The sequence below is a fragment of the Maylandia zebra genome, linkage group LG16 (genome assembly GCF_041146795.1).
Source record: "Maylandia zebra isolate NMK-2024a linkage group LG16, Mzebra_GT3a, whole genome shotgun sequence".
NCBI lineage: Eukaryota > Metazoa > Chordata > Actinopteri > Cichliformes > Cichlidae > Maylandia > Maylandia zebra.
The window spans coordinates 23,708,270-23,735,762 of record NC_135182.1 but is presented as its reverse complement, the minus strand read 5'-3'; the positions used below and the strand labels follow the sequence as shown (position 1 = coordinate 23,735,762).

Sequence of the window (27,493 nt, the reverse complement as noted above, 5' to 3'; positions counted from 1 at the left end):
AATTTAACTGAAAGCATGAACCATTGTTGTGGCTACTTTGTTACTTGTAGCCTGTTGCAAAAAACATATACTTTGTTATTTTTGAATAGCAAAGTATATGTTTGAATGAATGAATATATGAAAGAAAAAACTGAAGATAACACAGTTTAACAGGCATAATATAGTATTTTTACACCAGCAAGGTGATTCTTTAAATGCATATCTCAGCATGATGTGGAGTGTGTCCTCAAAAAAAAAAAAAATCTGAGGAAAACTGAATAAGAGGAGGACAAAAGAAGTGTCAGGTCGTAACAATCTACAGCAGATAAACAGTGTCTGAAAGTCCCGTCCTTGAGAAAAAAAATCCAGCAAAGACCTGACAAGTGGTTCAGGACCTTCAGTTGATCCATCTACTGTTAACTGACGCCTCATCAGAAATGGCCTCAGTGTGAAGGGTGGCTGTCAAGAAGCTATTCTTTAGAAAGAGGAAAAGGGAAAGATGGGTGAGGTGTTGCAAATTACAAAAAACCCCAAAAACAGCCAAGGCCAAAGCAGAAATCTGGGGGAATAATTCTGAAGACTATTTCAAGAAATGACAAAAAAGCTTGACTAAGAGAGGTCAGGCTGAGCTGAAGAATAAAAGTAATCAAATATTGACTTTCAAGCTCATTAGAATTGCACAAACTCTGTTTTTTTGATGTTTCACTCATTTTCCTAGCAACATATAATAGTGAGTGGTGGGTTAGTGGGTGGCTCAACACTTTTGCACATCACTGCATCATCAATAATTATGAAAAAAATATGTAACAGAATCATCACCTACTGATATCTGTGTACAAGCACCATTTCTGAAACAGGTAAATATCTGTCGATTTATTCTAGGGACTAATTCTAAACTAAACTTATGTAACGCATGTATTTGTGGGAGTGTCAGAGAGAGAGAGATTGAACAAAAAAGTATTTGATATTTGTGCTCCAACAGTTGTGCACACACAAATGACAATGTAAAGATAACAAGACCACTGAATTATAGAATCACAATGTTTATCATATGTTAGGTCCATAGAAATCCATGCTTAATAACATAATAGCAATAATAATAATAATCATAATAATAATCATAATAATAATAATCGGGTGATTTTTACATATTTAAATTGGATGATACGAAAAGGACGAATCAGAGTCCATTTTCTTTGCTAAATTTGAACATGAAACACTGAAACACCTGAATGAGAAGTGTATCCACCGCTCAGCCAAATCAAAGCAAACTGGACATACAGCAGAATCACAACATAACAGGTCTACTCCAGAAAGTAATAGCCTGCATAAATTACATACATGACTGTGGTGCAAACATGAAAATGGAGCCAAACATTTGTACACTTAAAAATTATTTACAAGTCAATATCTACAGTCAAAGGTTTTCTCAACAGAAATGTTATATAATAGGTAATGAAAAAAAATATTAGAAATAAGAAAAACAACAACATAAAAGAAAAGTTCAGTGAAAGAATTATTCATTTCCGTCCCCAAATTACAAGCAAGAGGAGGGGCAATGTTTAGTTTAGAATTACACTACAATAAAAACACAAAAGCAGATCAAAGCAGGAGTGAAGTATAGGCAGAAAACCAAAAATAACACTTGTACTGCCACAACCGTGAAACAACATTTAATAACAGTAAACAGCAGGTAGGAAGCTGATGTAACAGGCATAATGCATGTGAAAAAGAGGAAAATGCTTCAAATGCCTTTCAAAGCCCTTTACAGACAGAAGAGAACTGGAGATAGGAAGAGAGTTTTTATTTTTACCTACATCAGCCCAGGACCAGAAAACTAAAGTGTAAATGTCAGAGCTGTGACATGACAACAGCACAATCGAAACATATACACAATGATCAACATGCAGTAATGGGCTTTTGATAAAAATCCCTGGTCCTCGGGCCTAAAAGTACTGTAAATTTTGCTGAATCCAGGCACTAACTTACATACCTCAAGTTTTATTTTATAATTTATGTGCAGTCAGATTGTTTTGTTTTCCTAAACCTCAGAAAAAAGAAGCTATAATAAAACAATAGTTTAAAAAAACAATATTGAGGCAGAATTTAATTAAAAAATGTTCCTTTCCTACTACCGACTCTTCCATTTATAGTAATATTCAACCTAAGTAGGAATTGCAACATTGCTAGAAATAGTGTTCATGAACTACAATGTTTTGTTTCCAGAGAGCTTTAATTAAAAAAAAGCCCAAAAACCCCCCAAAACAAAACAACTTTCTCCTTCTGTACTTTAACATCTCGCATTCAGAGTCCTTCTCCTGTCTCAGTGTTTAGTATAACAATATTAATGTAAGGAACTTATTTCAATTTCAAAGTGAGTAACACACAAATGCATGTACATTTGAACCGTATGCACACACATACATAGAAAGGCCAGAAAAAAAAGGTCCAGAAGTAAACATCAGAGGGCGCCACTTGCAGGCGCATTTATCTTCACATTCTCTTATCTTAAAAAAAAAGATGCTGCCTCTTTTTTTTTAATCACTTAACATTTCACTCAAATATTTTCATACCATTTTTCACCAACTGGTAAAGAAAAGAGAATTTAATGTATGCACAACATGCTGCGCATACATTCCAAGGAACCCCCCCCCTCTCCTTGGCCAGTATTTGGTATGTTCCATCAATTGCCACAGGGCTCATGTGTCCACTCACACACACAAAAATACACTATTTTTAACATTTTTACTGTTGCCTATTATTCTCAGACTTCATTATATCAATCAAATTCCAGAATGATTAATATCGGACAGCAGCTATTTGTCTTTAACAGAAGCTTTGTGGAAAAGAGCAAAAAGGGACACAAGAGCACTGTTAATAAATAAAATCACATCGCTTGCAGAAATGTTTAATGGAGAGAGGAAAGAAGAGCAGACAGATGAGTATCCTGTTCAGGTCTGTAGTTGGAATGGCTGACAATAGAATAGAGGATACAAGGAAAGTGGTGAGATGTAAAAACAGTCTCCTTGAAAATCACAACAGCGCAGGGAATGACACTTAATTGACAACAGAAGTAACACAAACATTGTCTTTGGTGTAAACCGTTTAATCCAATTCACACCTAAACTTGTCTCTTTCTGCATGTTGAAGCAGTACAGGCCTTGCGCTGCCACGTTTGAATTTACAAGCTGTCAGTGAAGATAAAAAAAAAAAGACTTCATGAATGACCTTTTAAATGAGAAGAGCTCCCTTTGAGTTTCAGTGTTTGCTGTGATTTTTTTATGTTGCTTTTCAGTCATTTTTCACAGCAGATGCTTCCTTAAGTCAAAATGTTTAATCCTTTAATTACCTTTGGAGTAAAGTGTTCTTTTACTTTAACTTGATGAAAGGCAATTTTTTCAATGCAATTTTTTTCTAACATGATGTGGGGCTCCTGTGGAGTGATTTTTCTTCCCCACTAGAAATTACATTGTATGGCTTGAACCAACCAGTATAAATCTTCGTATCAAACGTTCAACAGAGACAGTTTAATTAACTATGCATAAGAGCGTTTCACTTGTTTCCAGTGTTTTCCATGTAAGTACAATTACAGAGAAGCCAAATATAACATATGATGACTCACACTTCCGACAAAGAAAATCACTGTTTTTAGACATTAAAAGGAAAAAACAGACCAAATAAATACTTCAGTGGGTCTGACAGGAGAATAGCAGTGTGGGTCACACCACCTCTGGAGCACTTTGAGCTCCTGTTGGCTTAATAGGCAGTTGATTGGGTTGGCACGGTTAGGTTAGGTTAGGTTAGGTTTCTTATCCTTATCAGTGAGTCTTGAAGTAGCCTGTGATGGTGCACATGTGTGTGTGTGTGGATCTGTGCAATTAACTGCCTCAGATGCGAACTGGGGGTCCACTGGGTGCTGTAAGGGGCACCTGAGAACCGCAGTCATAGTCAAGTTCAGCCATCCGAGACCGGCTCATCATTCTACTGTGGGAGTACGCCCGTCTGTCTGTCTGTCTGTCCCTGAAACTCCTGATGTAACTCTGTGGACAGACAGGAAATAAAGGGCTGCGGTGGGTATATGGCATATGTAAATACAGCAAGACACAAAAGCTTGCACTCATGTACAATTATTCTTCAATGAAAAGTCTGACATGTGACACTTTTATCCCTGTTCAGTTTTCTTCTGAAGTCCCATTGAAGAGGATCATTACCCCTTATCTTAACATTAAATATGAACCTGAAGCCTGCAGACACTTAGTTTAGCCAGACATTATAGGGAGAGGACACTTAGTGAATCTTAAACAGAAATGTGTGGGAGAGTTCTGAAATGCTAAAGCTGGCAGTTGGGAAGAACATATGAGCCAGTCGTGTTGAGTGGCACATGTTTAGCTGAGCATGATTGGTGTAGTTGTGTGTCTACTCTTCATTGTCCCAGTTTATTATTATTGTAGCAAAAAAATTAGTTAAGTATACATATATATATATATATTTTAATTTGCAAGGCTTTCTTCGTTACTTTGGCATGATCACCGAAGGAACTGTGTGCACGCTTAACAGAAGTACAGCTAAATAAATTCCTGGAGATATCAGCAAAAATGGCTGTCAAACTGTATGACTTGCCCTCTGGCAGGAGTTTAGCACAGAGAGAATAAAGATTTTGCTGTGCAGTGCATTTGTACATAAATAAAACAGTTTCTGTTTTTCCTACACTTATTTGTCCTGAACTTGTCACTTAACTGTGCGGAGTGGAACACTGATGTCATTCTACTCAAATTAAAACTGTGACTTGAATGTAGAATTTTATCCAAAATCTAATTTCAGAGAATCCGAAGAACACAAACATTTTAATGACCTGGACTGAGGATGTTCAGATTTTCATCGAATTACCTTGTTAAGAATAGATACAGTATTATAGCTTACCGGAGACAGCACATCTCCATCAAAGCGCCTTTTGGAGTTGGCTTTGCGGTGGTAGCCAGGCTCAGTCTGAGGAGGAGGAGGAGGGACTTTAGGAGGCTGAGAGCTCTGAGTTTGGTGATGAGGGTGAGATGCTGCTGGGTGGTGGTACTGCTGGTGGTTGTGATGGGAATGAGTCTTCTGCTTGTGCCCTGCTTTCTGGCTCTGTCTCTTTTTCTTCTTTTTGTTTTCCTTCTCCTTTTTCAGCCTCTCTTCTCTCTGTCGAATCCGCATGAGCTGCACCTTTCGCTGCTGTCGACTTAAAACCACTAGAGTCAAAGAAAAAAAGTTTTGATAATTAGTGGTAAGGAGAAGAAAATTAGAACGATAGATAATGAAGAGGGAGTGACTTCAGGATAAAGAGAAAACAGCAAAGCTTTTATAGAGAAACTAACTTTAGGGTACTTGTGTAACCCCGGTTCTCAGAGTTGCATGAGTGAGACATTGTGCTATGGGATGCAGCACCTCTTCTCACTTCAGCCAGCAAGAAGGATTATTTGGTGAAAGATCTCACTTGCGCTACTGTGAGAACAGAGGTTACATAAATAACCCAAAGTTTTCATTCCGAACATTGATTTTGATGTCTCACTCTCGGATATGGAGACCTTTTGTACTGCCAGACAAGCTCATCTCAAGCAAGCACCAGCAATCAGCAAGTAGCCCCCTTATAGAAGTGAAGACCTACAGTGGTACTGTTTGGGCTACACTTTCCAGTGTGTAGAACCAGACAAAAGTAAAGTGTACGCACAGATGTCTTGGAATGACAACCCCTTAATCAGGGCCTAGCTCAGGGGTGGGCAATCTCAGTCCACGAGGGAGCTAATTTAGCCATTTAACTTTTTTTTCTTTTTTTTTACAAAAACAAAACAAAACAAATAATTTAGCCATTTAAATCAGCTGTGTTGGTTCAAGGACACATCTAAAACCTGCAGGGTTAAAAACCTCGTGGACTGAGATTGCCCACCCCTGGCCTAGCTAGCCTATCTTTCAGGTGTGTTGAATATTGACTGCATAGTGGCGCAAGCTACTTAAGGGTGGGTGGTTCTGCCTGACACGGTCACTGCCATTACCAGCCAATCAAGACTGACTTAATGAGATAAATCCTTTTGAGGAATATGAGGGAGGCCCATCCCACAGTGAGACATTGAAACAATTGCTAAGAAAGAGAAGTGATTAAGTCAAGTGAACAGACAGATTCAAAATGGCCTGTATTTGTATAGCGCTTTACTAGTCCCTAAGGACCCCAAAGCGCTTTACATATCCAGTCATCCACCCATTCACACACACATTCACACACAGGTGATGGCAAGCTACATTGTAGCCACAGCCACCCTGGGGCGCACTGACAGAGGCGAGGCTGCCGGACACTGGCGCCACCGGGCCCTCTGACCACCACCAGTAGGCAACGGGTGAAGTGTCTTGCCCAAGGACACATTGACCGAGACTGTCCAAGCTGGGGCTCGAACCGGCAACTTTCCAATTACAAGGCGAACTCCCAACTCTTGAGCCACGATCGCCCTTACCAAATTACCAAGGTAAGGAATACAAGCAAGGCCTTTAATCAGGTAAGGGCTTGTACAAATATTTTAAATAGCTTTAAATGCAGATGATAAACTTTTCTCAAGGTTTATTTTGAACGGAGGCTATAAAAAAAAAAAAAGTAAAAATACTGATGCCAATTTGCTCATTTCCTTTATTCTGTTCAGTCTGTTGGCAGACAAATCATTTTCCTCTCTGCATGTACTTATACTGAGCTGTTCAATCTCCTGACATATTGTGAGTGGGTGAGTGTGTTATTTTTGCACCCTGTCCAGAAAAGGATGTCGGTAAACCATCCTGCTTCACCGTCCATTACACATAGGAGTATTTTTGAGCATGGGTGTTTGTAGGCATTTCCATTCAGTGGTTAGATATACACTATCTGTGTAATATTTATTATCTGAGCTCCAGTATTTATCCATTACAGATGTATTGTACTGGTCACAGCTGCCTTATGTGTGCGTGTGTAAGTGTAAGTGTTCAGAGGTCTATTGTTGTTTCTTCATGCATGGGGACAACAGGGCACCATCTGGCAAGGAAACTGCTTAATAATACCCCCCTTTCTTTTCCTTGGATCTCCCCACGTCAGGCCCCTCTGGCCACATGCTTCTGTATGTGTGTGTGTGTGTGTGTGTTGGGGGGGGGGGGGGGGTCCACTATTTTAAAAAGGTTCTTCAGAGTTTAGGTTCAAGTAACAAAAAAATGCTTTTGGGGTTAGTATTGAGAGGCTATGTCAGTGACAGTCCTGATGAGCATAGGTGAATCGGTGCATATTCAATTAGTATCTACACAGAGGGGCAAAAACCCCCTGAAAAAAACAGTCGAGACAAGTCAAACATGTGCGAGCTAATTCATTCATGGCCCTGTTCTGCACACTATTCAGTCAGCTGACAGATGATTTTCCTCACAGCTCCACTTGGGTGCCCAGCTTACCCATTGTGCCCCAGTTTATTATCCTCACTCTGCCCTTCCCCCAGTACACCTGCTTCCTCTTTACTTTTCTCTCTTCTCTCCTCCACACAATTTCTCATCCTCCGTTTACTGCCAGCAGAGTATCTTTTAGCAGATAAAGAGTAATTGAAAAAAGTTAATTCAAGATTACATGCTGTGGACGTTAAGTAATGCAAATAATAGTAGGACTTTTCATTACAGCTCAGTAATAATGTGGTAACTTCCACACATGCTTTAAGAATAATTATCATATTACTTGAAGTTTGCTTTAATAGGATATTAACCCTTTAAAGCCCAGTGTGTCATATTTGATACATGTGTTTTTGTGAGTTTATGAGACTTCAGCATCATCAGAATGACTTTTTTTTAACCTCAAAAAAATGATATAAATTGCATGACACATTTTTAATGACTAAATTGCAAAAATATGGCTTATGTAGCAAATGTGATACAAATGAAAACTCATATATATGCAGATTAAAATTTTATTTGTTCCTGGTTATTGAACAGAAACTACCACATGTGCTTCCACATGATTAAGCCACAGTATTTACTCTGTTACCGTCAAACAAAGAAGACTGCAGAAGGCATACGGTTGGATGCATTCCAGTGTTATAAAATGTTTATAGCATTCCTATATCATAAAGCATCAACTAATGTTAATTTATTATTATAAACATAAAATAATCAAGCATCCAAATATTAGCATTTTATTGCTAGCAGGCTATTATATATGATGTTATACTAGAATACTATGGTACTATTACTAATTTGTTTGCCTTATTGGTATTTGCTTGTTTCTACTGCATTACCTAGTTTTTGGTGCCTTGTTACCCAATCGCATACATCTCACTGTAACCGTATTCAGTGTAACCACTGTTGATACAATATCACTTGGTTATTGTTTGGATATTACTTTGGTAATTTATTGGTAATAAGATGCTATTCCGTATTGTTACTTCTTTATTATTGCACAGTTACCACACTATTAGAAAGCTGTTATAGAAAGCTCCCCCAGTTGTTGTGTACCTCTTATTCATTGTGTAAGACAACAACCCGATATCATGTTAACATGCTTTGCTGTGATACTGGGTCGAAGAGAAAGTATTCAGGCATCACTATTCCATTAGTATTTATTTACAGGTATGCATGACAGCGCATTCCAATGATGCCAAAGTGCAGAATTATGTAGCAAAATGTCAGCAACGTATACACTGTGTACAAGTAATGCACAGGTTTGTGTAATGTAGATGTAACGCTGACATCTACGTTTGATAATAAAAATTACTAATAAAAAATTAATGATAATGATAGTAATATATATTTTTTATGTGCATGGGGAGTGGGGCAAACAGTTCTAATTTCTATCTCTCAAAAATTTCATGGTTATAATTTGTTTACTTCACCAAGGCATAAGGTGAGATAGAGGTGAGTGTTCAGCGCTGCTTGTTTGTCTTTCTGTTTACCTATTTTTTATGCAAAGCTGCTAGGACACATTTTGTGAAATATGTTGGAGAGGTAAAGCACGGTCAAAGAAAGAATCCATTAACCTGCACTGCTGATACAGATCAGTTTCTTTAAAATTGCAGAACAGTTTAGAGGATTTGATCTCCGAGTGCTGTTCCTTTTTCTTGCATTATTTTTTATTCAGAAACAACAGAAGAAATAAATACTATACATGTATAATACATCTATCTTTCTACCTGGTTTTGCATCAGTATCTATAGGGAGTGCAGAATTATTAGGCAAGTTGTATTTTTGAGGAATAATTTTATTATTGAACAACAACCATGTTCTCAATGGACCCAAAAAACTCATTAATATCAAAGCTGAATGTTTTTGGAAGTAGTTTTTAGTTTGTTTTTAGTTTTAGCTATTTTAGGGGGATATCTGTGTGTGCAGGTGACTATTACTGTGCATAATTATTAGGCAACTTAACAAAAAACAAATATATACCCATTTCAATTATTTATTTTTACCAGTGACACCAATATAACATCTCCACATTCACAAATATACATTTCTGACATTCAAAAACAAAACAAAAACAAATCAGCAACCAATATAGCCACCTTTCTTTGCAAGGACACTCAAAAGCCTGCCATCCATGGATTCTGTCAGTGTTTTGATCTGTTCACCATCAACATTGCGTGCAGCAGCAACCACAGCCTCCCAGACACTGTTCAGAGAGGTGTGCTGTTTTCCCTCCTTGTAAATCTCACATTTGATGATGGACCACAGGTTCTCAATGGGGTTCAGATCAGGTGAACAAGGTGGCCATGTCATTAGTTTTTCTTCTTTTATACCCTTTCTTGCCAGCCACGCTGTGGAGTACTTGGACGCGTGTGATGGAGCATTGTCCTGCATGAAAATCATGTTTTTCTTGAAGGATGCAGACTTCTTCCTGTACCACTGCTTGAAGAAGGTGTCTTCCAGAAACTGGCAGTAGGACTGGGAGTTGAGCTTGACTCCATCCTCAACCCAAAAAGGCCCCACAAGCTCATCTTTGATGATACCAGCCCAAACCAGTACTCCACCTCCACCTTGCTGGGGTCTGAGTCGGACTGGAGCTCTCTGCCCTTTACCAATCCAGCCACGGGCCCATCCATCTGGCCCATCAAGACTCACTCTCATTTCATCAGTCCATAAAACCTTAGAAAAATCAGTCTTGAGATATTTCTTGGCCCAGTCTTGACGTTTCAGCTTGTGTGTCTTGTTCAGTGGTGGTCGTCTTTCAGCCTTTCTTACCTTGGCCATGTCTCTGAGTATTGCACACCTTGTGCTTTTGGGCACTCCAGTGATGTTGCAGCTCTGAAATATGGCCAAACTGGTGGCAAGTGGCATCTTGGCAGCTGCACGCTTGACTTTTCTCAGTTCATGGGCAGTTATTTTGCGCCTTGGTTTTTCCACACGCTTCTTGCGACCCTGTTGACTATTTTGAATGAAACGCTTGATTGTTCGATGATCACGCTTCAGAAGCTTTGCAATTTTGAGACTGCTGCATCCCTCCGCAAGATATCTCACTATTTTTGACTTTTCTGAGCCTGTCAAGTCCTTCTTTTGACCCATTTTGCCAAAGGAAAGGACGTTGCCTAATAATTATGCACACCTGATATAGGGTGTTGATGTCATTAGACCACACCCCTTCTCATTACAGAGATGCACATCACCTAATATGCTTAATTGGTAGTAGGCTTTCGAGCCTATACAGCTTGGAGTAAGACAACATGCATGAAGAGGATGATGTGGACAAAATACTCATTTGCCTAATAATTCTGCACTCCCTGTATAGCAGTAAACCATATTTTTGTTTGTTTAACAACGTGGAAGAATGGTCATCATGTAATGGTCTGGTTTTATATTATTTCTCCACAAGAAACACTATGTGGTAATCTACTTCTTTTATTCCTAGGTCTCTTTCCCCTCACAATTGCACAGTTTTGAAAATAGCATTGAAAAGCTTCCTCTATCTCTGAGCCCACATCCTCTGACTGGAAGCTGCAGTAGCCTGCTTTTTAATCTCATTATTTGAGGACATGTGTGACTTCTTCTAAGTCACTGTATGACGGTGCAAGTCAAACACAGGCAAAGATCAAATGGCTGAGTGTGTGCTGCATGTATATGCATGTGTCTGTTCTTCCTTTAGTTGAGGTATGAGCGAGCGAGTGAGCCAGTGAATGAGATTCTAACCCGCAGTGTTTCTGTCTCTGCCCTTGTCTGTTTGGGTGTATTGTGTTTGTTTGCTGCATTCACATATTGTGTTGAAGACATGTATGTGCGATCTTGCCATCTGTGTTGTGGCTGCCTTCAGAACAGATTAAGGCAGGCTGCGTCAATAACACATTCTGGTGAAAACACCAGTGTCGGTATATTCAGAATCCACCCTGCACAAAATCACACAAGAGTGATGCCCGCACACACAGTGTTCCCTATCCTCATCATGGTTATGATTTCATATAGCTGGGATTTGTCAGGCCAGTAGCCTTGACAAAATCTATACTACAAGTTTCAAAGAAGATAGATTGCCATGTGTGGTGGGGCGTGGTCTGCGTTGCCGTGCAGGGAGGGTGGACGCACCTGCACGGCATCCGTAATCACGCCCGCCGAGTTAAAACACGGGGACTCAGGTGTGTGGGGGTGTTTTCTGTGGTGAGAAGTGTGAATAAAATGGCTCTGAATGTTGATCTGTGGTCCCGCCATGCCTTATTCTCACCACAACATGTTTCTCCTATCATCAACTAGACACGGTTGAGTACTTAAATCAAACATTTTTGCTCAGACATTTCAGCGTGTTGCAGTCTGGAACATGTGACTTGTTTGTTTATCTTGGCACTAAACTGACAGACTGAAGTTACTGAATTTTAGGTACATTGAATGTTGTTTACTTACTGGGTATATATTAGTATAAGACACTTTCATTAATGTGTCTCTTATCTGTTAGCTTTTATCCTTAATTAACATATGTGGAATAAGATTAAGGTTTTGGTTGCTGTTTGAAAGTTGGAAAAAGCTTGTGTTGAAAGTGTAATGTAAACAAACAGCAATAAGCAGTAGATAAGTGATGAAATGTCTGTTCAGGTGGAAACATGAGGAACAGAGGTGTCAAACGTACATATATTCATCACTTATCTATTCATGACAAGTAGAAGTACTGAATCCTGTGTTAAAAAATACTGATTCAACTTCTTTGCTTGAGTAAAAGAGAAAAAGCACAGGCTAGGAAAAATTACTCAGTAATAAAATTTAAAAAATCTCTTTAGAGGACATTTCTACCCGCTATGTATTTATTTTGCTTTTATTTATTCGTTTTTTTTTTGCCAAGTTAACTGATACTTGTGTCATATTAATATCACAATGAAGCGATTGACAGGAACACAAAGTTTATTTCAATTTAATTCAAATTCTAACAAAAGTACTCAGCTTGCACAGCTGTTATGTGGAGCACAATCAGAGAAAAACAAAGGGAATTAAAAAAAAAGTTCTATTTGCATTTGCCTACATTGCAGATGGGTGGTTTTGCCTCCACATTAAACAGGAAAAATGAGACAGTCTGGGGTTAAAGTGTGATTCAGCAGGTGTGGAAACCCCAAAATCAACTGTAGTGGTTCAGCGAAAACAATCACAGTAATGTCTATGACAAGCTTACTATATTTAGTTTATGGCTGTAATTAGCTGACCTGTGTTGCTGATTTTTGAGGATTTAGCTAAATTTAGAAAGATATAAGCAAATGTTTAACGAGACATCATGACTGATTATCATCTTTCAGCTACTATGATGTAACCTAACACTGACCATGAACACCACAACTACCCTACCCAAGTCCACCGTAGCGCAGAAAACTAACAATGTAGTCTGCACTAAACTGACCAGCATTTTTCATGGAATCTTTGAATAACTCAAAGTTATTATACTCAAAGTTATTTGCAAGACATTTTAAAATATAAAAACACAATTTCATGCATCTGTTCAAAAAAAAGCCTGACTTGAATGACAACATTACATGTACGATTGAAATCACAAGTTTATCAAAGAAACACTGAGTAATTCTTAAATTTAAAAAAAAAACAACTCTCTTCTTCTTCTCCTGTTCTGCTTTTCTCTGTCTGTGAAATGCAGATGCTATACCTTTAGCTAACAGACACATCTTGTAACAAACTGTACAGAAAAACTTTGGCTGTTTCCTGGTATTTGTTGAACTGTAAGAAATGACTGCACTTAAAAATGTTGCTCCCTTTTTTCTCACTCCTCTGCTGCAGCGCTAGCTAGGTGCTGAAGTACTGCAACAACAACCTTCTGTACCAAAAACAGCTTTTCAAATCATTCCAGGATTTTTTTTTTAACCTCAGAAAGGCTGTAAATGCGTAAATTATGTTTATTCCTCTTTCGTCTGTTTGTGTGTGATAAGCACCGGTGATTGATGCACCAATGGGAGTGCCTTTAGGATTGTGTTCCCTCCATTTAGGTTCAAATCGCTGTGATGCGAAACAATTACTTACATCAAATGTCTAAAACCTAAATTAACATGTAGGGAGTAAAAAGTGGAGATGTTTGTGTTTAAATGTGTGGAGTAAAATTAAAGTACAGGTACCTGAAAATTCTGCTTAAGTAGAGTAACAAAATATGCTTACTTTGTTACTTTCCACCTTGGGAAATAGTAGCAGATCAAACCAAGTGAGTTGTGAAATGACGAGCATAACATTCTCAGATAAATGCATTTTCATTAAATTTGCACTTTAAAATTTGGTTTATTTCACACAACACACGTGACACAGCAGAGAACTGTGACGTTACACACCATGAGACTCACTAATCCATGATGGGATTAGACCAACACTCCACGTGCATTAATGTGCCAGATTTGACAGCGCATCATTGGGTGTCTAGCACACTTAAAACTGACTGAGTCAGGGGGTGACTCAAATATCTTGTGCAAATACGAATGAAGGCGCATGAAGAAATCCACGATACTGATACACAGATGTCTGCCACTGCCATCCCTCTGGACAAAGATAAGGCTCTTGTGATTTGAGCACAAGCTCAATTTGTAGACTTTGCTTCTGCTACAATGCAAGCTTGTGTGTTAACGTACTGCACGCGCACTGAGACGGAAGCTGTTTTGACAGGGTCATGCCCTGTCAGTGTCCTTTGTGGAGGACATACAATCGTTGTGTCTGCCTAATGTTATCCATGTGCTAAATATAAAATAACAGAGTTAGCAGAGATGTTGCTTCAGCTGCACTGTCCTAAGGGAGAGGAAAAAACTTAACCCTTGACCCAACAAGGTGTCAAACAAGAATCTGTCACTGAAATAACTGCACATCCATCTTCTCCAGTGATAATATGGTGCACATAAGTCACTCACTGTTCACTAAAATCAATCCTGGGGGGTGCTATTATTAGAGGCAGTATCTTAAGAGAGATTTCAGCTATCAGGTAAAGCAGGAGGTTTTCCCAGAGCAATTAGAACCAATGGTAAATCCTACCGAGGTATCAAGAGTCCACAACAGATGTTAGTTGCCTGATACCTATCAGAAAGCACTTAACCAAATAATGCAGAAACTGCCCTCCTCCTAATGCTTTTTCGCATTTTAAAAGTTAATAGATGGAGTTAGTTTCTTATTTACCAACATCTGGAGGTCTGTATGAGGTCTGAGATTGTCTTCATGACAAGCAGATAATTTGCCTGTGTACCAGGTAGCAGAAAGAAGCAAGGGCATAAGGGAGCAGACCTCTTTCCAGGCATTCCCATTATGGCCCACTGCTACTGATGGATAATTGCACTTTCAGCTATGACAGTGCAAGAAAACTGCCATGGCGCCAGGGCTTGGGTACTATGATGATGTGGGTTTTGTAGCCACCAGAATGACAACTAGATTCTCCTTCTGACTGTGCTAGAAAAAAGAAACCAGGTAAACTGGGGAAAATGGGTAAAAGGGAAATCTGAGCCATGACTAGGGATTACATGCTGTGACAATGGATAGTATATTATTCACTTAAAAATTATTTTATATAACCTACTGCCTCATCACCCCCAACTGGTCGGGATAGATAGCTGCCCTTCCTTGGGCCTGGTTCTCTGAAGGTTCCTTCCTGTTAAAAGGGTTTTTTCCTTCCCACTGTTGCCAAGTGCTTGCTCAAAGGGTCATTTGGTTGTTGTGGTTTGTCTCTATTGTTGTAGTGTCTTTATCTTATAATATAAAGTGCTTTTAGGTGACTGTTGTTGTGATTTGGTGCTATATAAATAAAAAAGCTTTGAGGACAACAAAATGAATAACAAACTTAAACTTGGCCAGAAATTCCTCTGGCAAGATGCAAAAAACCACAAACATTGAAATAGATTCTCAGTCTGCTCTGGTGAGTTTAGTTGTGTATAAAGCAATAACACTCACCCTCTGTGTGAGAAAATCCCTCTGCAGTGACTTTCCACTGAATCAGCACTCCGAGGAGTGCCAGGACAGGCCACACCCCCATGATCACCCAAGTAAACCAGCACACTGGCTTCTTGGGATCCACCTGCAAAAAATACAGTTCCAGTGTCAGTTATATCCTTAACTGCTGATCAGTTAAAGAATTTATCTTCTCCATTTCCTCCCAATTTTAATGATTTTTTTCCGTAAGCTTTTTCTTGCCAAGTGCCTGAGCACAGAGGGTGTGCAGACTTAGTGCAAGTCTTTAAGCCAGCTGAGGCAATTATTTGATATATGCTCTATAAATACAATTGATATGACCTGGCAAGGCCTTTATCGACATTCCGCACTTGAAGAAAAGTATTTGTAGTCCTGTTTCTACTAACAAAAAGAACACACCCTTTTTCAAAATATGTTTTACATCTCCTTTTAGTCTGACACACATATCACTGGAATATGTGTTTCAGAATATGGACTATGTCAGAATTACATATTCCATAACAAACAAGTTTTTTTAATAACTTTTATAATATCTGTCTTTCTCACAAACATGTACTCGGAAAGATGCACAGAAGCATACCCTGATGTTCTTACCTTGAGTCTCTCATAAACGTAGTGTACCAAAGCGAACAGCTCTATAAAATAATCCACGGTTACGGTTATGATGGCAGAGCCAAATGTGGCAGTGGAGAGGGTGACAAAGCAGCGCTGCCACTGTAGTGTGAGGACAGCAAATAGTGTCCCAGAACCCAAGAGAATACCCAGAGGAACCCACACTGTTCTGGGGTGGTAGAACTCCTCCATGACCTAAGAGAGACAGGAAAAGTGTTCCATTTTGCTTTTTTGTATGTGAATCAATTTGGGATCATAATCTAAATGCTATTTCAGAGTTAAGAAAAAAAATAACCCTACAATTGTACAATTTTACAAAACCTACATTTCCTCAAAACTCACTGCAGAAGTGGCACATGGACAAATATAGACCTCTAAATTTTGGTGCTGAGATTGCAATGAAACAACTGGGCACATTTTCATGAAACTTGTTGGAGGGGAGAATCATGGGAAAAATAACCCGGGACATTTTTGTGTGGATTGTTCCAGGAAAATATCTAAACATGCATGATGGATTTGTTGACAATGTCATGTTTTCATGTATAGTTTATTTTACAAAAATTACAGATACATAGTAATGGCATGCAGTTAATTTATACACCTTTACTCTATAGACAATGAAAACTACTTTCTTATCCTTAGCTCCAGTGTTATTCATGCAATATAAGTAATACTGATATATCAAATGCATGTATTGTTTAATAATTTGGCTTACACACATAATTCTTAAAAATAGGCAAATTACCACCAGTGATGCAACTCCAACCAGCAGGCCCAGCAGCAGGCCCACCATGAACAGCCCCACACTGCGAACCAGCATCGTCACCAGACCACACAGGGTCCCGATGCCCAGGCCGATGCCCACGGACGCCTCCACACTCAGCTGAGTGTCCATCACCCTCTCCTTATAGCATAGCATGAAGATGACCACAGAGCCAAACATTAGGCCTGTTAGAAACAACACGGCCTTGAAGCATCGATAGCCTGGAGGACAGATGGAAAATAAACCAATGTGAAGATATGACCAGCATACAAATGCATAAAATCTACACACAAGCCTGAGGGGAAAAAAACACAGAATTTAAACACATCAAAGTGACAAGATGAGACACAAAAAGCAACAGTACAGTTCAACTTCAGGGGTCTTCAGTTTGAAACTATGGAGCACGTGTAGTGCACATCAATGAAGTGTGAGCAATCTGAAAACAGCAGCAGAAGAGGTCCAGAGATGCATGAAATTCCATCTCGTCAGGTTTTCTTACAAAACTCAAGGTTTTAGTTTAATTAAGTCTACAATTTCCCTTTTTAAACTGAAATCTGGTATCCTATACTTGAGTCAAAAAAACATGTCCAATTATGATTACATTAATTTAATATTTCTGTGAGTGAGACTCAAGAGAAATACAAATAGAAAATGCAGCACCTCCAAATCTGAGGCCATGGTCCTCGGCCAGAAAAGGGTAGAGTGCCCACTCCCGGGTCAGGCAGGGATGAGTTCCTGCCCCAAGTGGAGGAGTTTGAGTATCTCGGGGTCTTGTTCATGAGTGACGGGAGAAGGGAGCGGGAGATCAACAGATGGATTGGTGTGGCGGCCGCAGTGATGCGGATGCTGTACCGGTCTGTCTTGGTGAAAAAATAGCTGAGTGTAAAAGCGAAGCTCTCAATTTACCGGTCGATCTACGTCCCTACCCTCACCTATGGTCACGAGCTGTGGGTAGTGACCGAAAGAACGAGATCGCAAGCGGGTGACTGGCCTCTCCCTTAGAGATAGGGTGAGAGGTTCGGCCATTCGGGAGAGGCTCAGAGTAGAGCCACTGCTCCTCCACATCGAAAGGAGCCAGTTGAGGTGGTTTGGGCATCTGACAAGGATACCCCCTGGGCGCCTCATGGGTGAGGCATGTCCCACCGAGAGGAGGCATCGGGGCAGACCCAGGACCCCTGGACAAGCTGGAGGAGGTGGCTGGGGAGAGGGAGGTCTGGGCTTCTCTGCTGCCCCTGCTCCGGATAAGCGGAAGAAAATGAATGGACGGATGGATGATTGTAATAAAATACAGATTTTTTTTTTTTATCTCTGTTGTACTTTTTTTTGTAAACTCCTCATGTTTTGCAAAACAAACCTGTACATAATGGAGGGAAATGGAGATCATTTTTGGATTCAGCACCCTAAAAAACATCAAGTTTACCAAAAATATCCCATGCAGCTGAAAAAAAAAAAAAAAAAAAAAAAAAAAAAAATATATATATATATATATATATATGTATTTGCAGACCTGTGAAAACCTTTTGGTTTCCAAATTTTGATTCTTCTTAATTTGAACATGAACTTACATTAATTATTGTGTTATCTGTCTTCATCATTGGCCACACTTACTGAAAAATCTAAAAGCTATAGACTACTTTAAAGAACATTGATTTAGTGAGACATAAACATTTACAGCTGCTGATGGGATGGATGATGCCATGACTGTGGCAGAACAAAATTACATTTTTAATGGAACAGTAAAAACCATTAGTGTATATCAGCAGTAAGTGCCACAGGTATTTGTTTCCTGATTTAACATTTTGCTTTGGTTCTGTAATTACACCTCACTGTTTTCTCCATTCAGCCCAGTGATTAACTATACGCTGTTTGTGGTTTTTCAAATGGCTCTTGAAATTAAAAGGATCTTATCGTATTTCATTTGAAAAGATAAAATATGCCAGGGAGAAAGCATAATGAACAGAGAAAAAAAATAATGATAAACAGCAACCACGCTATGGTGGGCAAGAAAGAGAGAGGCACTTCCTCTCCGCAGAATGGTGAGAAGCGATAAACTCGCTCTATAAACATTTATGAAATTGCTTTAAAATATGATCATCATCATATTACTAAAGGTCATCCACATTCATTAGTCAGCAGGCTCGATGAATAGAACAGCTGCTCTTTCCCCCCATATGTTCCCTCTTGTCCTTCTTGGCTTTCTTTCCATCTTAAAGTGTTTTAACTCAATGAAAACAAAGAAAAAATACTCTGAAAGATTAAAGGCTCGTCTTATCAATAGTTTAAATCTCCTTGTCCTGTTTCTATGTTTATTAACGTTTGTGTCCCCCTTTATGTCGACTCAGTAGCTCCGTCTCTCTGACTGGGCTCTGTCTCGAGGGGACCCAACGTCAGATTGTTATCTTTGTGTAATCAGGCATTGCACAGCTGAGTCAAACAATGCTCCTCTTCTCATCCTAACCACCATCCGTGCTCCTCCCCCCTTGTGACCATACCTCATTTATTTGACACACTTCTTGTAGCTTCCTTTATTCCTTCCCCTCTGTCGTGTGTGTTTTCCTAGATACCTTTCAGTTGCTGTGTGCAGTGAAAGCCACTGTATTCATCACAGCTGTTTGCACTTCTTCTGTAACAGAATGCCTCAAGGGGTACAAGTCCTGACACGGAGTAATTCAAGCATTTCCATAACATCTACAGCTAGCAGAAAATGTGTTTGGTCAGCAGCTGTCACAAATCCGCAACAATATTCTTTCATATTTGATGGTCCCCATAAATCAGCAAACAAATTCTAAAATAAATTGTTTTTCCTTTACTTCTGCCATCTTTTCCTCTTCTTTCCCTTCATTAGGCTGCTATCCTTTCATCAGTTCTGCTGCTGCACCTTTTTCCCATCCCTCCCACTCCCTTCATTCCTCTCCTCTGCTCTCCCTACTTTCCCTCCATCAAACCCTCCCATCTGTTCACGCATGTCTTTCGACATTTTTCTCTGCTTCATCCATCTTGTTCCAATAACATCACTCATCATTTCCACCACAACTTTGTAATTCTGACTCAAATAAATGACAGCTAACCCTTTCTTCCTAACTCATTGGAGGTAAACTAAATTCTGCAGTACCAAGAGGACTTTATCAGCAGGGAGAATCAATCTTCCTGCTGATAACGGTTTTCTTCATATTGTTCAAATGTGACTGCGGGGTTTCCAAGAAACATCAACAATATGCTCTGCATCTCATTTGCAGAAGAGTGATTATAGCTCCGAGAGTGACAATGCATGGAGTCAAACAGAGAGACAAACAGACTAGTAGGACTGAGGAGGTAAAGAATTTGAAGTAAAATTATGCTGTCGTGTATTTGATGTCTCTTATTTCTTGCTGTTGATTTTTTTGGCAGGATGTAAGAAACGATTTTTGGTGACACCTTCGATCACAGCCAGCACCATGCAGCATAATAACAGTATACACTTTTATCCTAATATAAAAATAAGAACATGTACCTGTACCGTATGCAAAAATTTTGAAACAAGGACATCACATTTTGGATTCTTACTAAATGAATGTGACATTTAAAAAAAAAAAGAGTGATGACTTCTGCAGCAGTTCTTTATACACATTTCAAAGGTTTTGAGCTAGTCTTCAGGAAAAGTTCTCCAGGCTTCTTGAAGGACATTCAGAGTTCTTCTTTGGATACTGAATGCCTTTTGTTCCATTCTTTGTCAAAATGATCCCACATTAAATAAGTAACAAGTTGCTTTATCTGTAGATGCAACACCAGTTCCTCCCTTGAATTAGGTACGTTTTTTATGTTTGAAAGATTCATTGGTCAGTCTTAAGTTAAAAAAAATAGATGTAAATAAATAAAAAGGTACTTAGAATGAACTGAAAAACAGCCATTTTTCAGTTAAAAGCTTTAAAAGACCTTTAGAAAGCCTAATGAACTATTGCTCGAGGCCACTTTAAAAACAATACAATAAAGTCTGGCTCCTTGTCAGAAAATATAAAGAAATGATGGGCAAATTGAGACTTTAAATCTTACAGCAGTGCTTTAAGATTGCAAAACAAGGATCACAATGCAATTTGTTTTCACATTTCTTTCAAATTGAACTGTATAACTAACCAGTAAGGAGTTATGCTTACAATTAGTGGTTCAGCTTAGGTTGATCAGAAGAGTCATTTGCCCCTCCCAAAAAAACGCCAAAAGTCTGCTCTTGCAATATCTTTGAATAACAGTGTGATATACCCCTTTTTAAATAAAAGAAACATTATGTGTTTGCTGTCAAATTTCTTAAAAAAAAAAATCCCAGGGAGCCTGACTCACACTAGTGTATTACTGGTGTATACAGTGAATGTTAATGCTTTTTATGTGCTCTCAATCCCTCCTTGTGCCTTCTCAGAGGTTCAACATATTCAACATACATCAATATTCATCCAAAAAACAGCATACAGGTTGTTCTGGGGCTCTTGCAGGTTGGGGCAGCTGCTCCCTGATTGCACCTGACATCTCCAATCGACTGCAGGATTAATCCAGACAAGGGGCTTCTCTGCTTAAAATCCTATAGATCTGCCTACAGCACCAAAACTTTATTTACTATCCTAGTGGCAACAATCAAATGCAGATCAGGCGCATAATAATATTTTTTTTTCTTTTAAGCATGAAATATGGCTCAATACACAAGTTTGTGTTCTGCAAACTTTCGTAAATCATATAATTTGCTTCAAATTATTCAGGTTAAAAAGGGAAAAAAACCTCCTAAAAATACATATGTAATGAGACCTGCCACAAAAATAAACATGCCTCTGCTTTTCAGTCACTAAATTGACACTGTGTGTTTCCTGTAAATACTGACAGTAGTTTATCTTTTGTTTATTTGTTTTTTCATTGTCAAAATAGATTTTCCACCGGCTTACAAACAGACCATTTCTAAATCTGACTCCAATTTCATGTGTTTTCTTTGACTGGATATTGACCATGCAAGACTACCAAAAAAAAAAAAAGAAAACCTAAATCATTTCAAGGATTTCATACCAGAAAATATATCTATGTTGGATAAATTCTTTGTTTCACCGGCAGCTGCACGTTTCAGGCTTAAATACACACCTGTGAATTTGAGGAATTACTCCTTTATTGTGTTGTGTGATTTCATTTGTCTGTACACAAAACACTGTATGCAAAAGTAAGATCACCTCTCCTATGGAAGAAAGAAATCATTGTGGAAAGGTTGATGGATATCACATCACATCAATATCAATAAATGCATAAGAAAAGTGTCTTCTCGGGTACAGAAAGTACAGAAAAATCCCAGTTTAGTAGGCTATGCATTTGATCTTATGTGTATTCATTCCTACAGGCCGTGCCAAACTATCATTAACTTGCAGAAAGCAGAGAAGATGAAAATTTCCGGCACTTAAATGAAAAAAATAGCTGCAAGTGAGTATTTCTCACATTAATCATTCCTTTAGATAAACAGGGAGATTGCTTTACCCTGATTATTTATTGATTACACATTCCTGTAATGACTTTGCATCCAAACTAATTAGAGTGACCCCTCACTTATGATCCAATAAAATGCAGTCTCTCTCTCTCTGAGCACAAAACTAAGCCTCAATAAGGACTTCGTTCTTTAATGAATGGACCTGTGCATACAGTATGAGTCCAGACATTTGAAGACACAGAGGAGATTAAAAAAAACACACAACAGGAGGTCTGCTGCCTTTTTGGCACGGCACTTTTTATTAATTGCAAAACTTTGTGCAAGTTTAAAAAAAAATCAGTATTCCTACAACTTTTAGTTAAAAGAAAAAGAAACATGACTTAGAATAAGAAGCGGAATGACAGCATGTTTTAGTCTGATCGCGATCGCTTTAATATCTGGATTTTACTTGAGCTCAGTCCACGCTGTGTGTTCGCCATGTTTTAGTGCAACTCATTCAGCAAAGTGAAGCAAAAACACACACCCACTAAAGTCACAGTAGTCTTTGCTGCTGTATGAGAACTCAATATTGACTCACAGAGTCAGAAACAAGAGAACTACACTGTAGTGCCCTTAAATCAATAATATACATAGACCAGCAGAGCAGGATGAACTGAAAATGATGAGTAGGGATTTCATGGGGTTTTGGCACCATGCTTTAGCAATTTTTTAATCAGCGTTTGTACATAAAAATAAATTGACTCGCAACGTTTCCATTGTTATTACTGCTGCTGGCAGATGGCCACACAGAAGGGCTCTAGTCTGTATGCAAGAGAGTTGCTTTGAGGTAACTTAGAATTAGAGCATAATGGATGAAAGAAAGTCATATATTGATCTTGGATACATTTTAAGATGATTCTATCTTTATAATATTGGAGGTTTACTTTGACATTTCCAGCAATTTGTAACCTTGCTGTCTTTTTTTCTCTCTTTTTCCATAAACTAATATAATTGGCTGTTCAAAGTGCTTCATATTTAAGATAGAAACTGCTATTAAAATTTTCATTAATGTTGATTTCTTTCTTTCTTTCTTTTTAGTTAATCACTTACCAAAGAAGCAATAGATGATTCCAAAGAGGCAGCACATGGAGCAGACCACAGAGGGCACAATCTCATATCTCCTCTCAATCTCCTGGTCACACCTCAGCCCCACCTCAGCCAAGCCAAACAGCTGGCTTGTGGAAGTCATGGTGGATAAAGTGGAGGCGACGGGGTCTAAAGGAGAGAAGAGGGTAGGGGGAAGGGATTGAGGGGGTTTGAAGGAATTTCTGGATCAGTGGGCCTCACCCACGGAGACGTGTCTAAGGGCGGGACAGAAAAAAAGAATGATGGAAAGAGAGGGCAACAGTGAGAAGGGATGAGGAAAAGAAAGAGAGAATTATTATTGATTGTTCATTTTAAGTACTCAGCTCTGAGTGCTGACTATACACTAAGCATGCTCCATATTTCTGAAAAAAGAAACATCTCAGCACAACCATGAGTACTGCTGCAGATAAAATGCAATTCAGCCACTATCATTCACTTGGCTGTACAGTATAAAGTTCGACCAGTTGCAGGAGCTATGCAACACACACACATATTCAAGTTGTTGCCATGGAAAAAAACAACAGAATGAATTTGCATAAATTTGCATGGCGTGGGAAATTTGCGACACAAGTAAGAGGCTGTTTGTAGACCTCTTATTTGTACGCCAGAGCTAAGGTTTACGAAACGATTAATGTAAAAACCCCTTAATAATTTCACATCAGTGCTTGTGCCTGCACTCTGCCACTGATCTGTTCACTCACTGAAATATTACATGAACTCTTCTCTAAAACCATTCATTCTGCGAACATTTCACATGACCTAAAAGAACAAATATTCCTTGTTTTCAACAAATACTCTGTGTTGTAACTTTTTCAGATATTCTACTGGGCTTTTAAACCATTTACCCAGGTTAAGAATATACCGATCCTGTAACACCTAAATCTAAAATTAGTATTTTAAGTAACCAAATTTATGATTTAATGAAAATAAAGATTTTTGTAGATTTAGGTCTATATTTCTCTGACATAGAAAAACAAGTTGATAATTCACAAAGTCCATACTTCAGTATAACAATATAGTGTTGAACAGAATAGAATAGAATAGAATAGAATAGAATACAATAGAAAGCCTGTGTTGTGACTGTACTGAGTGAAACCAGAATATAATGACAATATTAGGATACTACTCCTGATCAAATAAAGTAATAAACACATATAAATAGATATATAAAAAATAAGCATAATTCATATGCATGTATAGAAAAGCATAGACAAAAAATAATGCACAATTAAGTATAGATAACTAAATCCAAAGTTCAATGACTAATGTAAAAGCAAGGTTATATTGTACTAGTAAATCAGTGTTATTACTATGTATATTACTATACATAGTATATAGTGGTTATCACTGTTGCCTCACAGGAAGAAGGTCCTTGGCCTTTAATACTTTCTGTGTGGATTCTGCATGTTCTCCCTGTACCTGTGTGGGTTCTTTCTGGGTACTGGGACCCTCCCAAAGTCCAAAAACATGGTTAGGTTAACTGGTGATTCTAAAGTGGCTCTAGATGTGAATATGAGTGTGAATGCATGCCTGTCTATCTATTTGTGTTAGCCCCGCTACAGACTGATGAGCCGTCCCCTTCTCTCCTGCTGTCATAGCTGGGATAGGCGAGGCGGATAAGCAGAAGAAGATGGGTGGCTATGTGTAATTGACTTTAATTTGTAAATACACAGGGTAGGTGATGCATTGGATGCTCTTAATATTATGTTATGAGAAGCTATTAAGTTCACAGTTTGCTTTCTAGGAGATGTGCCTTTGCATAATGTACCATATTCTAGCGCTGATAACACGGTCTCCTTGATAACTTCATTCTTAATGAATCTTCTTTGTGCCACAAAAACACACAAGGAGATCAGCTCCATCTGGTGTCAAACACACGCTGTTCAGAAACTCCTTTGTCATATGTTTCTTCAAGCGATTGCGGGCTTTTGTAGGATTAAAATGTGCATGACTTCCACTTTGGTCTTTTTAGAAGCATTTCTGCTCTCAGGTGATAAACTGATCAAAGTTAGTTATGTTTCACAGACTTTGAGCAAAGTTAGCTGAGGGGAATGTCAGTCAATTACAGTGTCAAACTCTGGCCTGACATAATAGCATACAGAACATTCCAGTTTCAGAAATAAAAAGTAGCACTGAGGCATCTTCTAAAAGTCCATTTCAAATCAATTTTGAAAAGAAAGGAAAAAAGAAACATACAATTGCAGTGTAAAGCGTGAGATTCATGGATCATTGACTCGCGCTATTAGCCAAACACCCACATAGAGCTCCACACTTATTCAGGCACCAAACCCCAATGGTTTCATTTCCAGCTGAGACGCAAATTAAGGCCTACTAAGACACACTCAACTGTGGATACGTTTAAAGGAAGCATTATTGGACTATTTTACTGTGCATTGTCGTTATTTCACGAAAGAACGGCTGCAGTAGTTTATCAAGCTGTTCAAACACTTTCTAAAGCAATTCAGGCACTTTCTAAAGCTGTTCTTCACACAGATTATTGCTTTTCAGCTGTGTCCACTGACCATATGTGAATTCATGTCATCTTGGTCAGAATCTGCAAATCTTAAGCTTTTTGTCAAATGAAGTCCCAGACTTACTAAAAGACTTAAAAACGATACACGGTCATACATTAAAATGTAAATCCTGTACAAATGGGAACTATTTGTTCTACATTCTCTGTACTGGTGGAACTGAGGAGACTTAAATTATTTTACTGTGTGTTATATTGTCCTAGGTACAGTATAGTTCAGTAGTTCTGCTACCAGTGCACATCAGTGTAATGGAGTCTGCTCTCTTTATAGTCTCCTAGGGATGCATGCTAAATTTTAAGTTCTGTTACTCTGGTTCCTTCACCTTTTTAAGGCGTTATCCTTCAGTTCAACTCTCCTGTCATATCCAAGCATGGAAGACATACTCGCACACGCTCTGCCTCTCCTGGCTTTATATTTAAAAGAATGCACACATGTATGCAAATGTAACCTGGGCAGATACACATTCATATTACGCCTGATTACACAGAAAAGTAAGCCCGTGCTCTTTAGTAATGAATTAGCGGGTGATGATGATGCACTGTGGCAAGCAGACTCAACTACATGCACGCACAAGGTGATGTTTAGCATCTTAACACGTCTGGAGTGCACAGTCGGCCTGCTTTTCGACGTTTTACGCTATGACATTATGTATTGTAGGAAAGAAGTGTGACACAGAAAAAAGACATCACAAGAAATGAAAATGGAATAAAATTTCAATCTGGATTAAATGTTACTTGTAAATATTAAGTCTCACCACCTGCAGGGAAAATAAGATAAAGAGCATATTAGCCCTTCATCTTGTGGCTCGCTAGAGCAGGAAGAATTCAGTGGTAAGCAGATGTCAGTCTGACATGTAGTCTTATTGAACAGAACAAGAATAAGAACACACCATCAGCAGTGAAAAAAGCAACGTTCTTGTTCAATAAGCGACTGCATAACTATGATGGAAGGAGGAAAGGGGTGGGCCAAGTGAAAAGGAAAAAATCAGCAGTAAAGCTCATACATATATACACACTGGCACTGTAATGGAATCTTAATGTAAAACTTAGTAACTAAAGGGTGGTGAGGTTCATAAAGTTAAGGAAAAGCTTCTAGAAAGTTATCTGGTTGGCCACATTCCAAGATTTGAAGTAAAAAAAAAGTAAAAATGTAATAACATGCATGCTCAGTATTGCAAACTTGAAAGAATTAAGCAAGGGTATAATACTGCCAATGCTGCACAGGCCTATAAATTATTCAAAACAGGAAATGTTTAGGAAAGCTTAATCTTGACATTTCATTCTAAAGGAGAAATATTTACCCTATTCCTTTCTAACAAATCGTTAAAAAAATCTTGACATCCTGAGCTTCAGTTTCAAACCAAAAGAAAAACTGTACTGTTTTACATTCTGTGCAGAGTTGGTAAAAAAAAAACAAAAAAAAAAAACTGAGAAGCAAATGGAAGACTTCCACTTCATAATTGCCTCCACTCCAGTGGTGAAGCAGATTGTGAATGCTGCAGCTTAGTTACACCACAGGCTCTCTGAGTCAGGAGGAAGACCCAACTGAGTATTCATGACAATGGACTCTACCGCAATGCCAAAAAGAATAAGAACATAGTGAAATCTAAAGCTGTCCTTTACTTCTTATTCTGAATCAGAACCCTGTCTACAATTCGAACTACATAAAACGTTGTTGTTTTTGTGCATTTGGTGATTGTTTGCT

General features: G+C 38.6%; 1 protein-coding gene across 1 annotated transcript in view; it reads right to left on the bottom strand.

Moving 5' to 3' along the window:
- Nucleotides 1-1,006: 1,006 nt before the first annotated feature.
- Nucleotides 1,007-27,493, bottom strand: part of tmem198aa (transmembrane protein 198aa) — a 38,521-nt gene continuing 12,034 nt past the window's right edge. Inside the window, exons 2-7 of the mRNA XM_004555498.4 lie at nt 23,223-23,473; nt 16,691-16,929; nt 15,928-16,140; nt 15,316-15,439; nt 4,900-5,204; nt 1,007-4,019 (exon numbers count right to left, since the gene is read on the bottom strand). Of these exons, the coding sequence (XP_004555555.1) occupies nt 3,867-4,019; nt 4,900-5,204; nt 15,316-15,439; nt 15,928-16,140; nt 16,691-16,929; nt 23,223-23,361 (1,173 nt within the window). The 5' untranslated portion in view covers nt 23,362-23,473 and the 3' untranslated portion in view covers nt 1,007-3,866. The remainder of the gene's footprint in view (nt 4,020-4,899; nt 5,205-15,315; nt 15,440-15,927; nt 16,141-16,690; nt 16,930-23,222; nt 23,474-27,493) is intronic.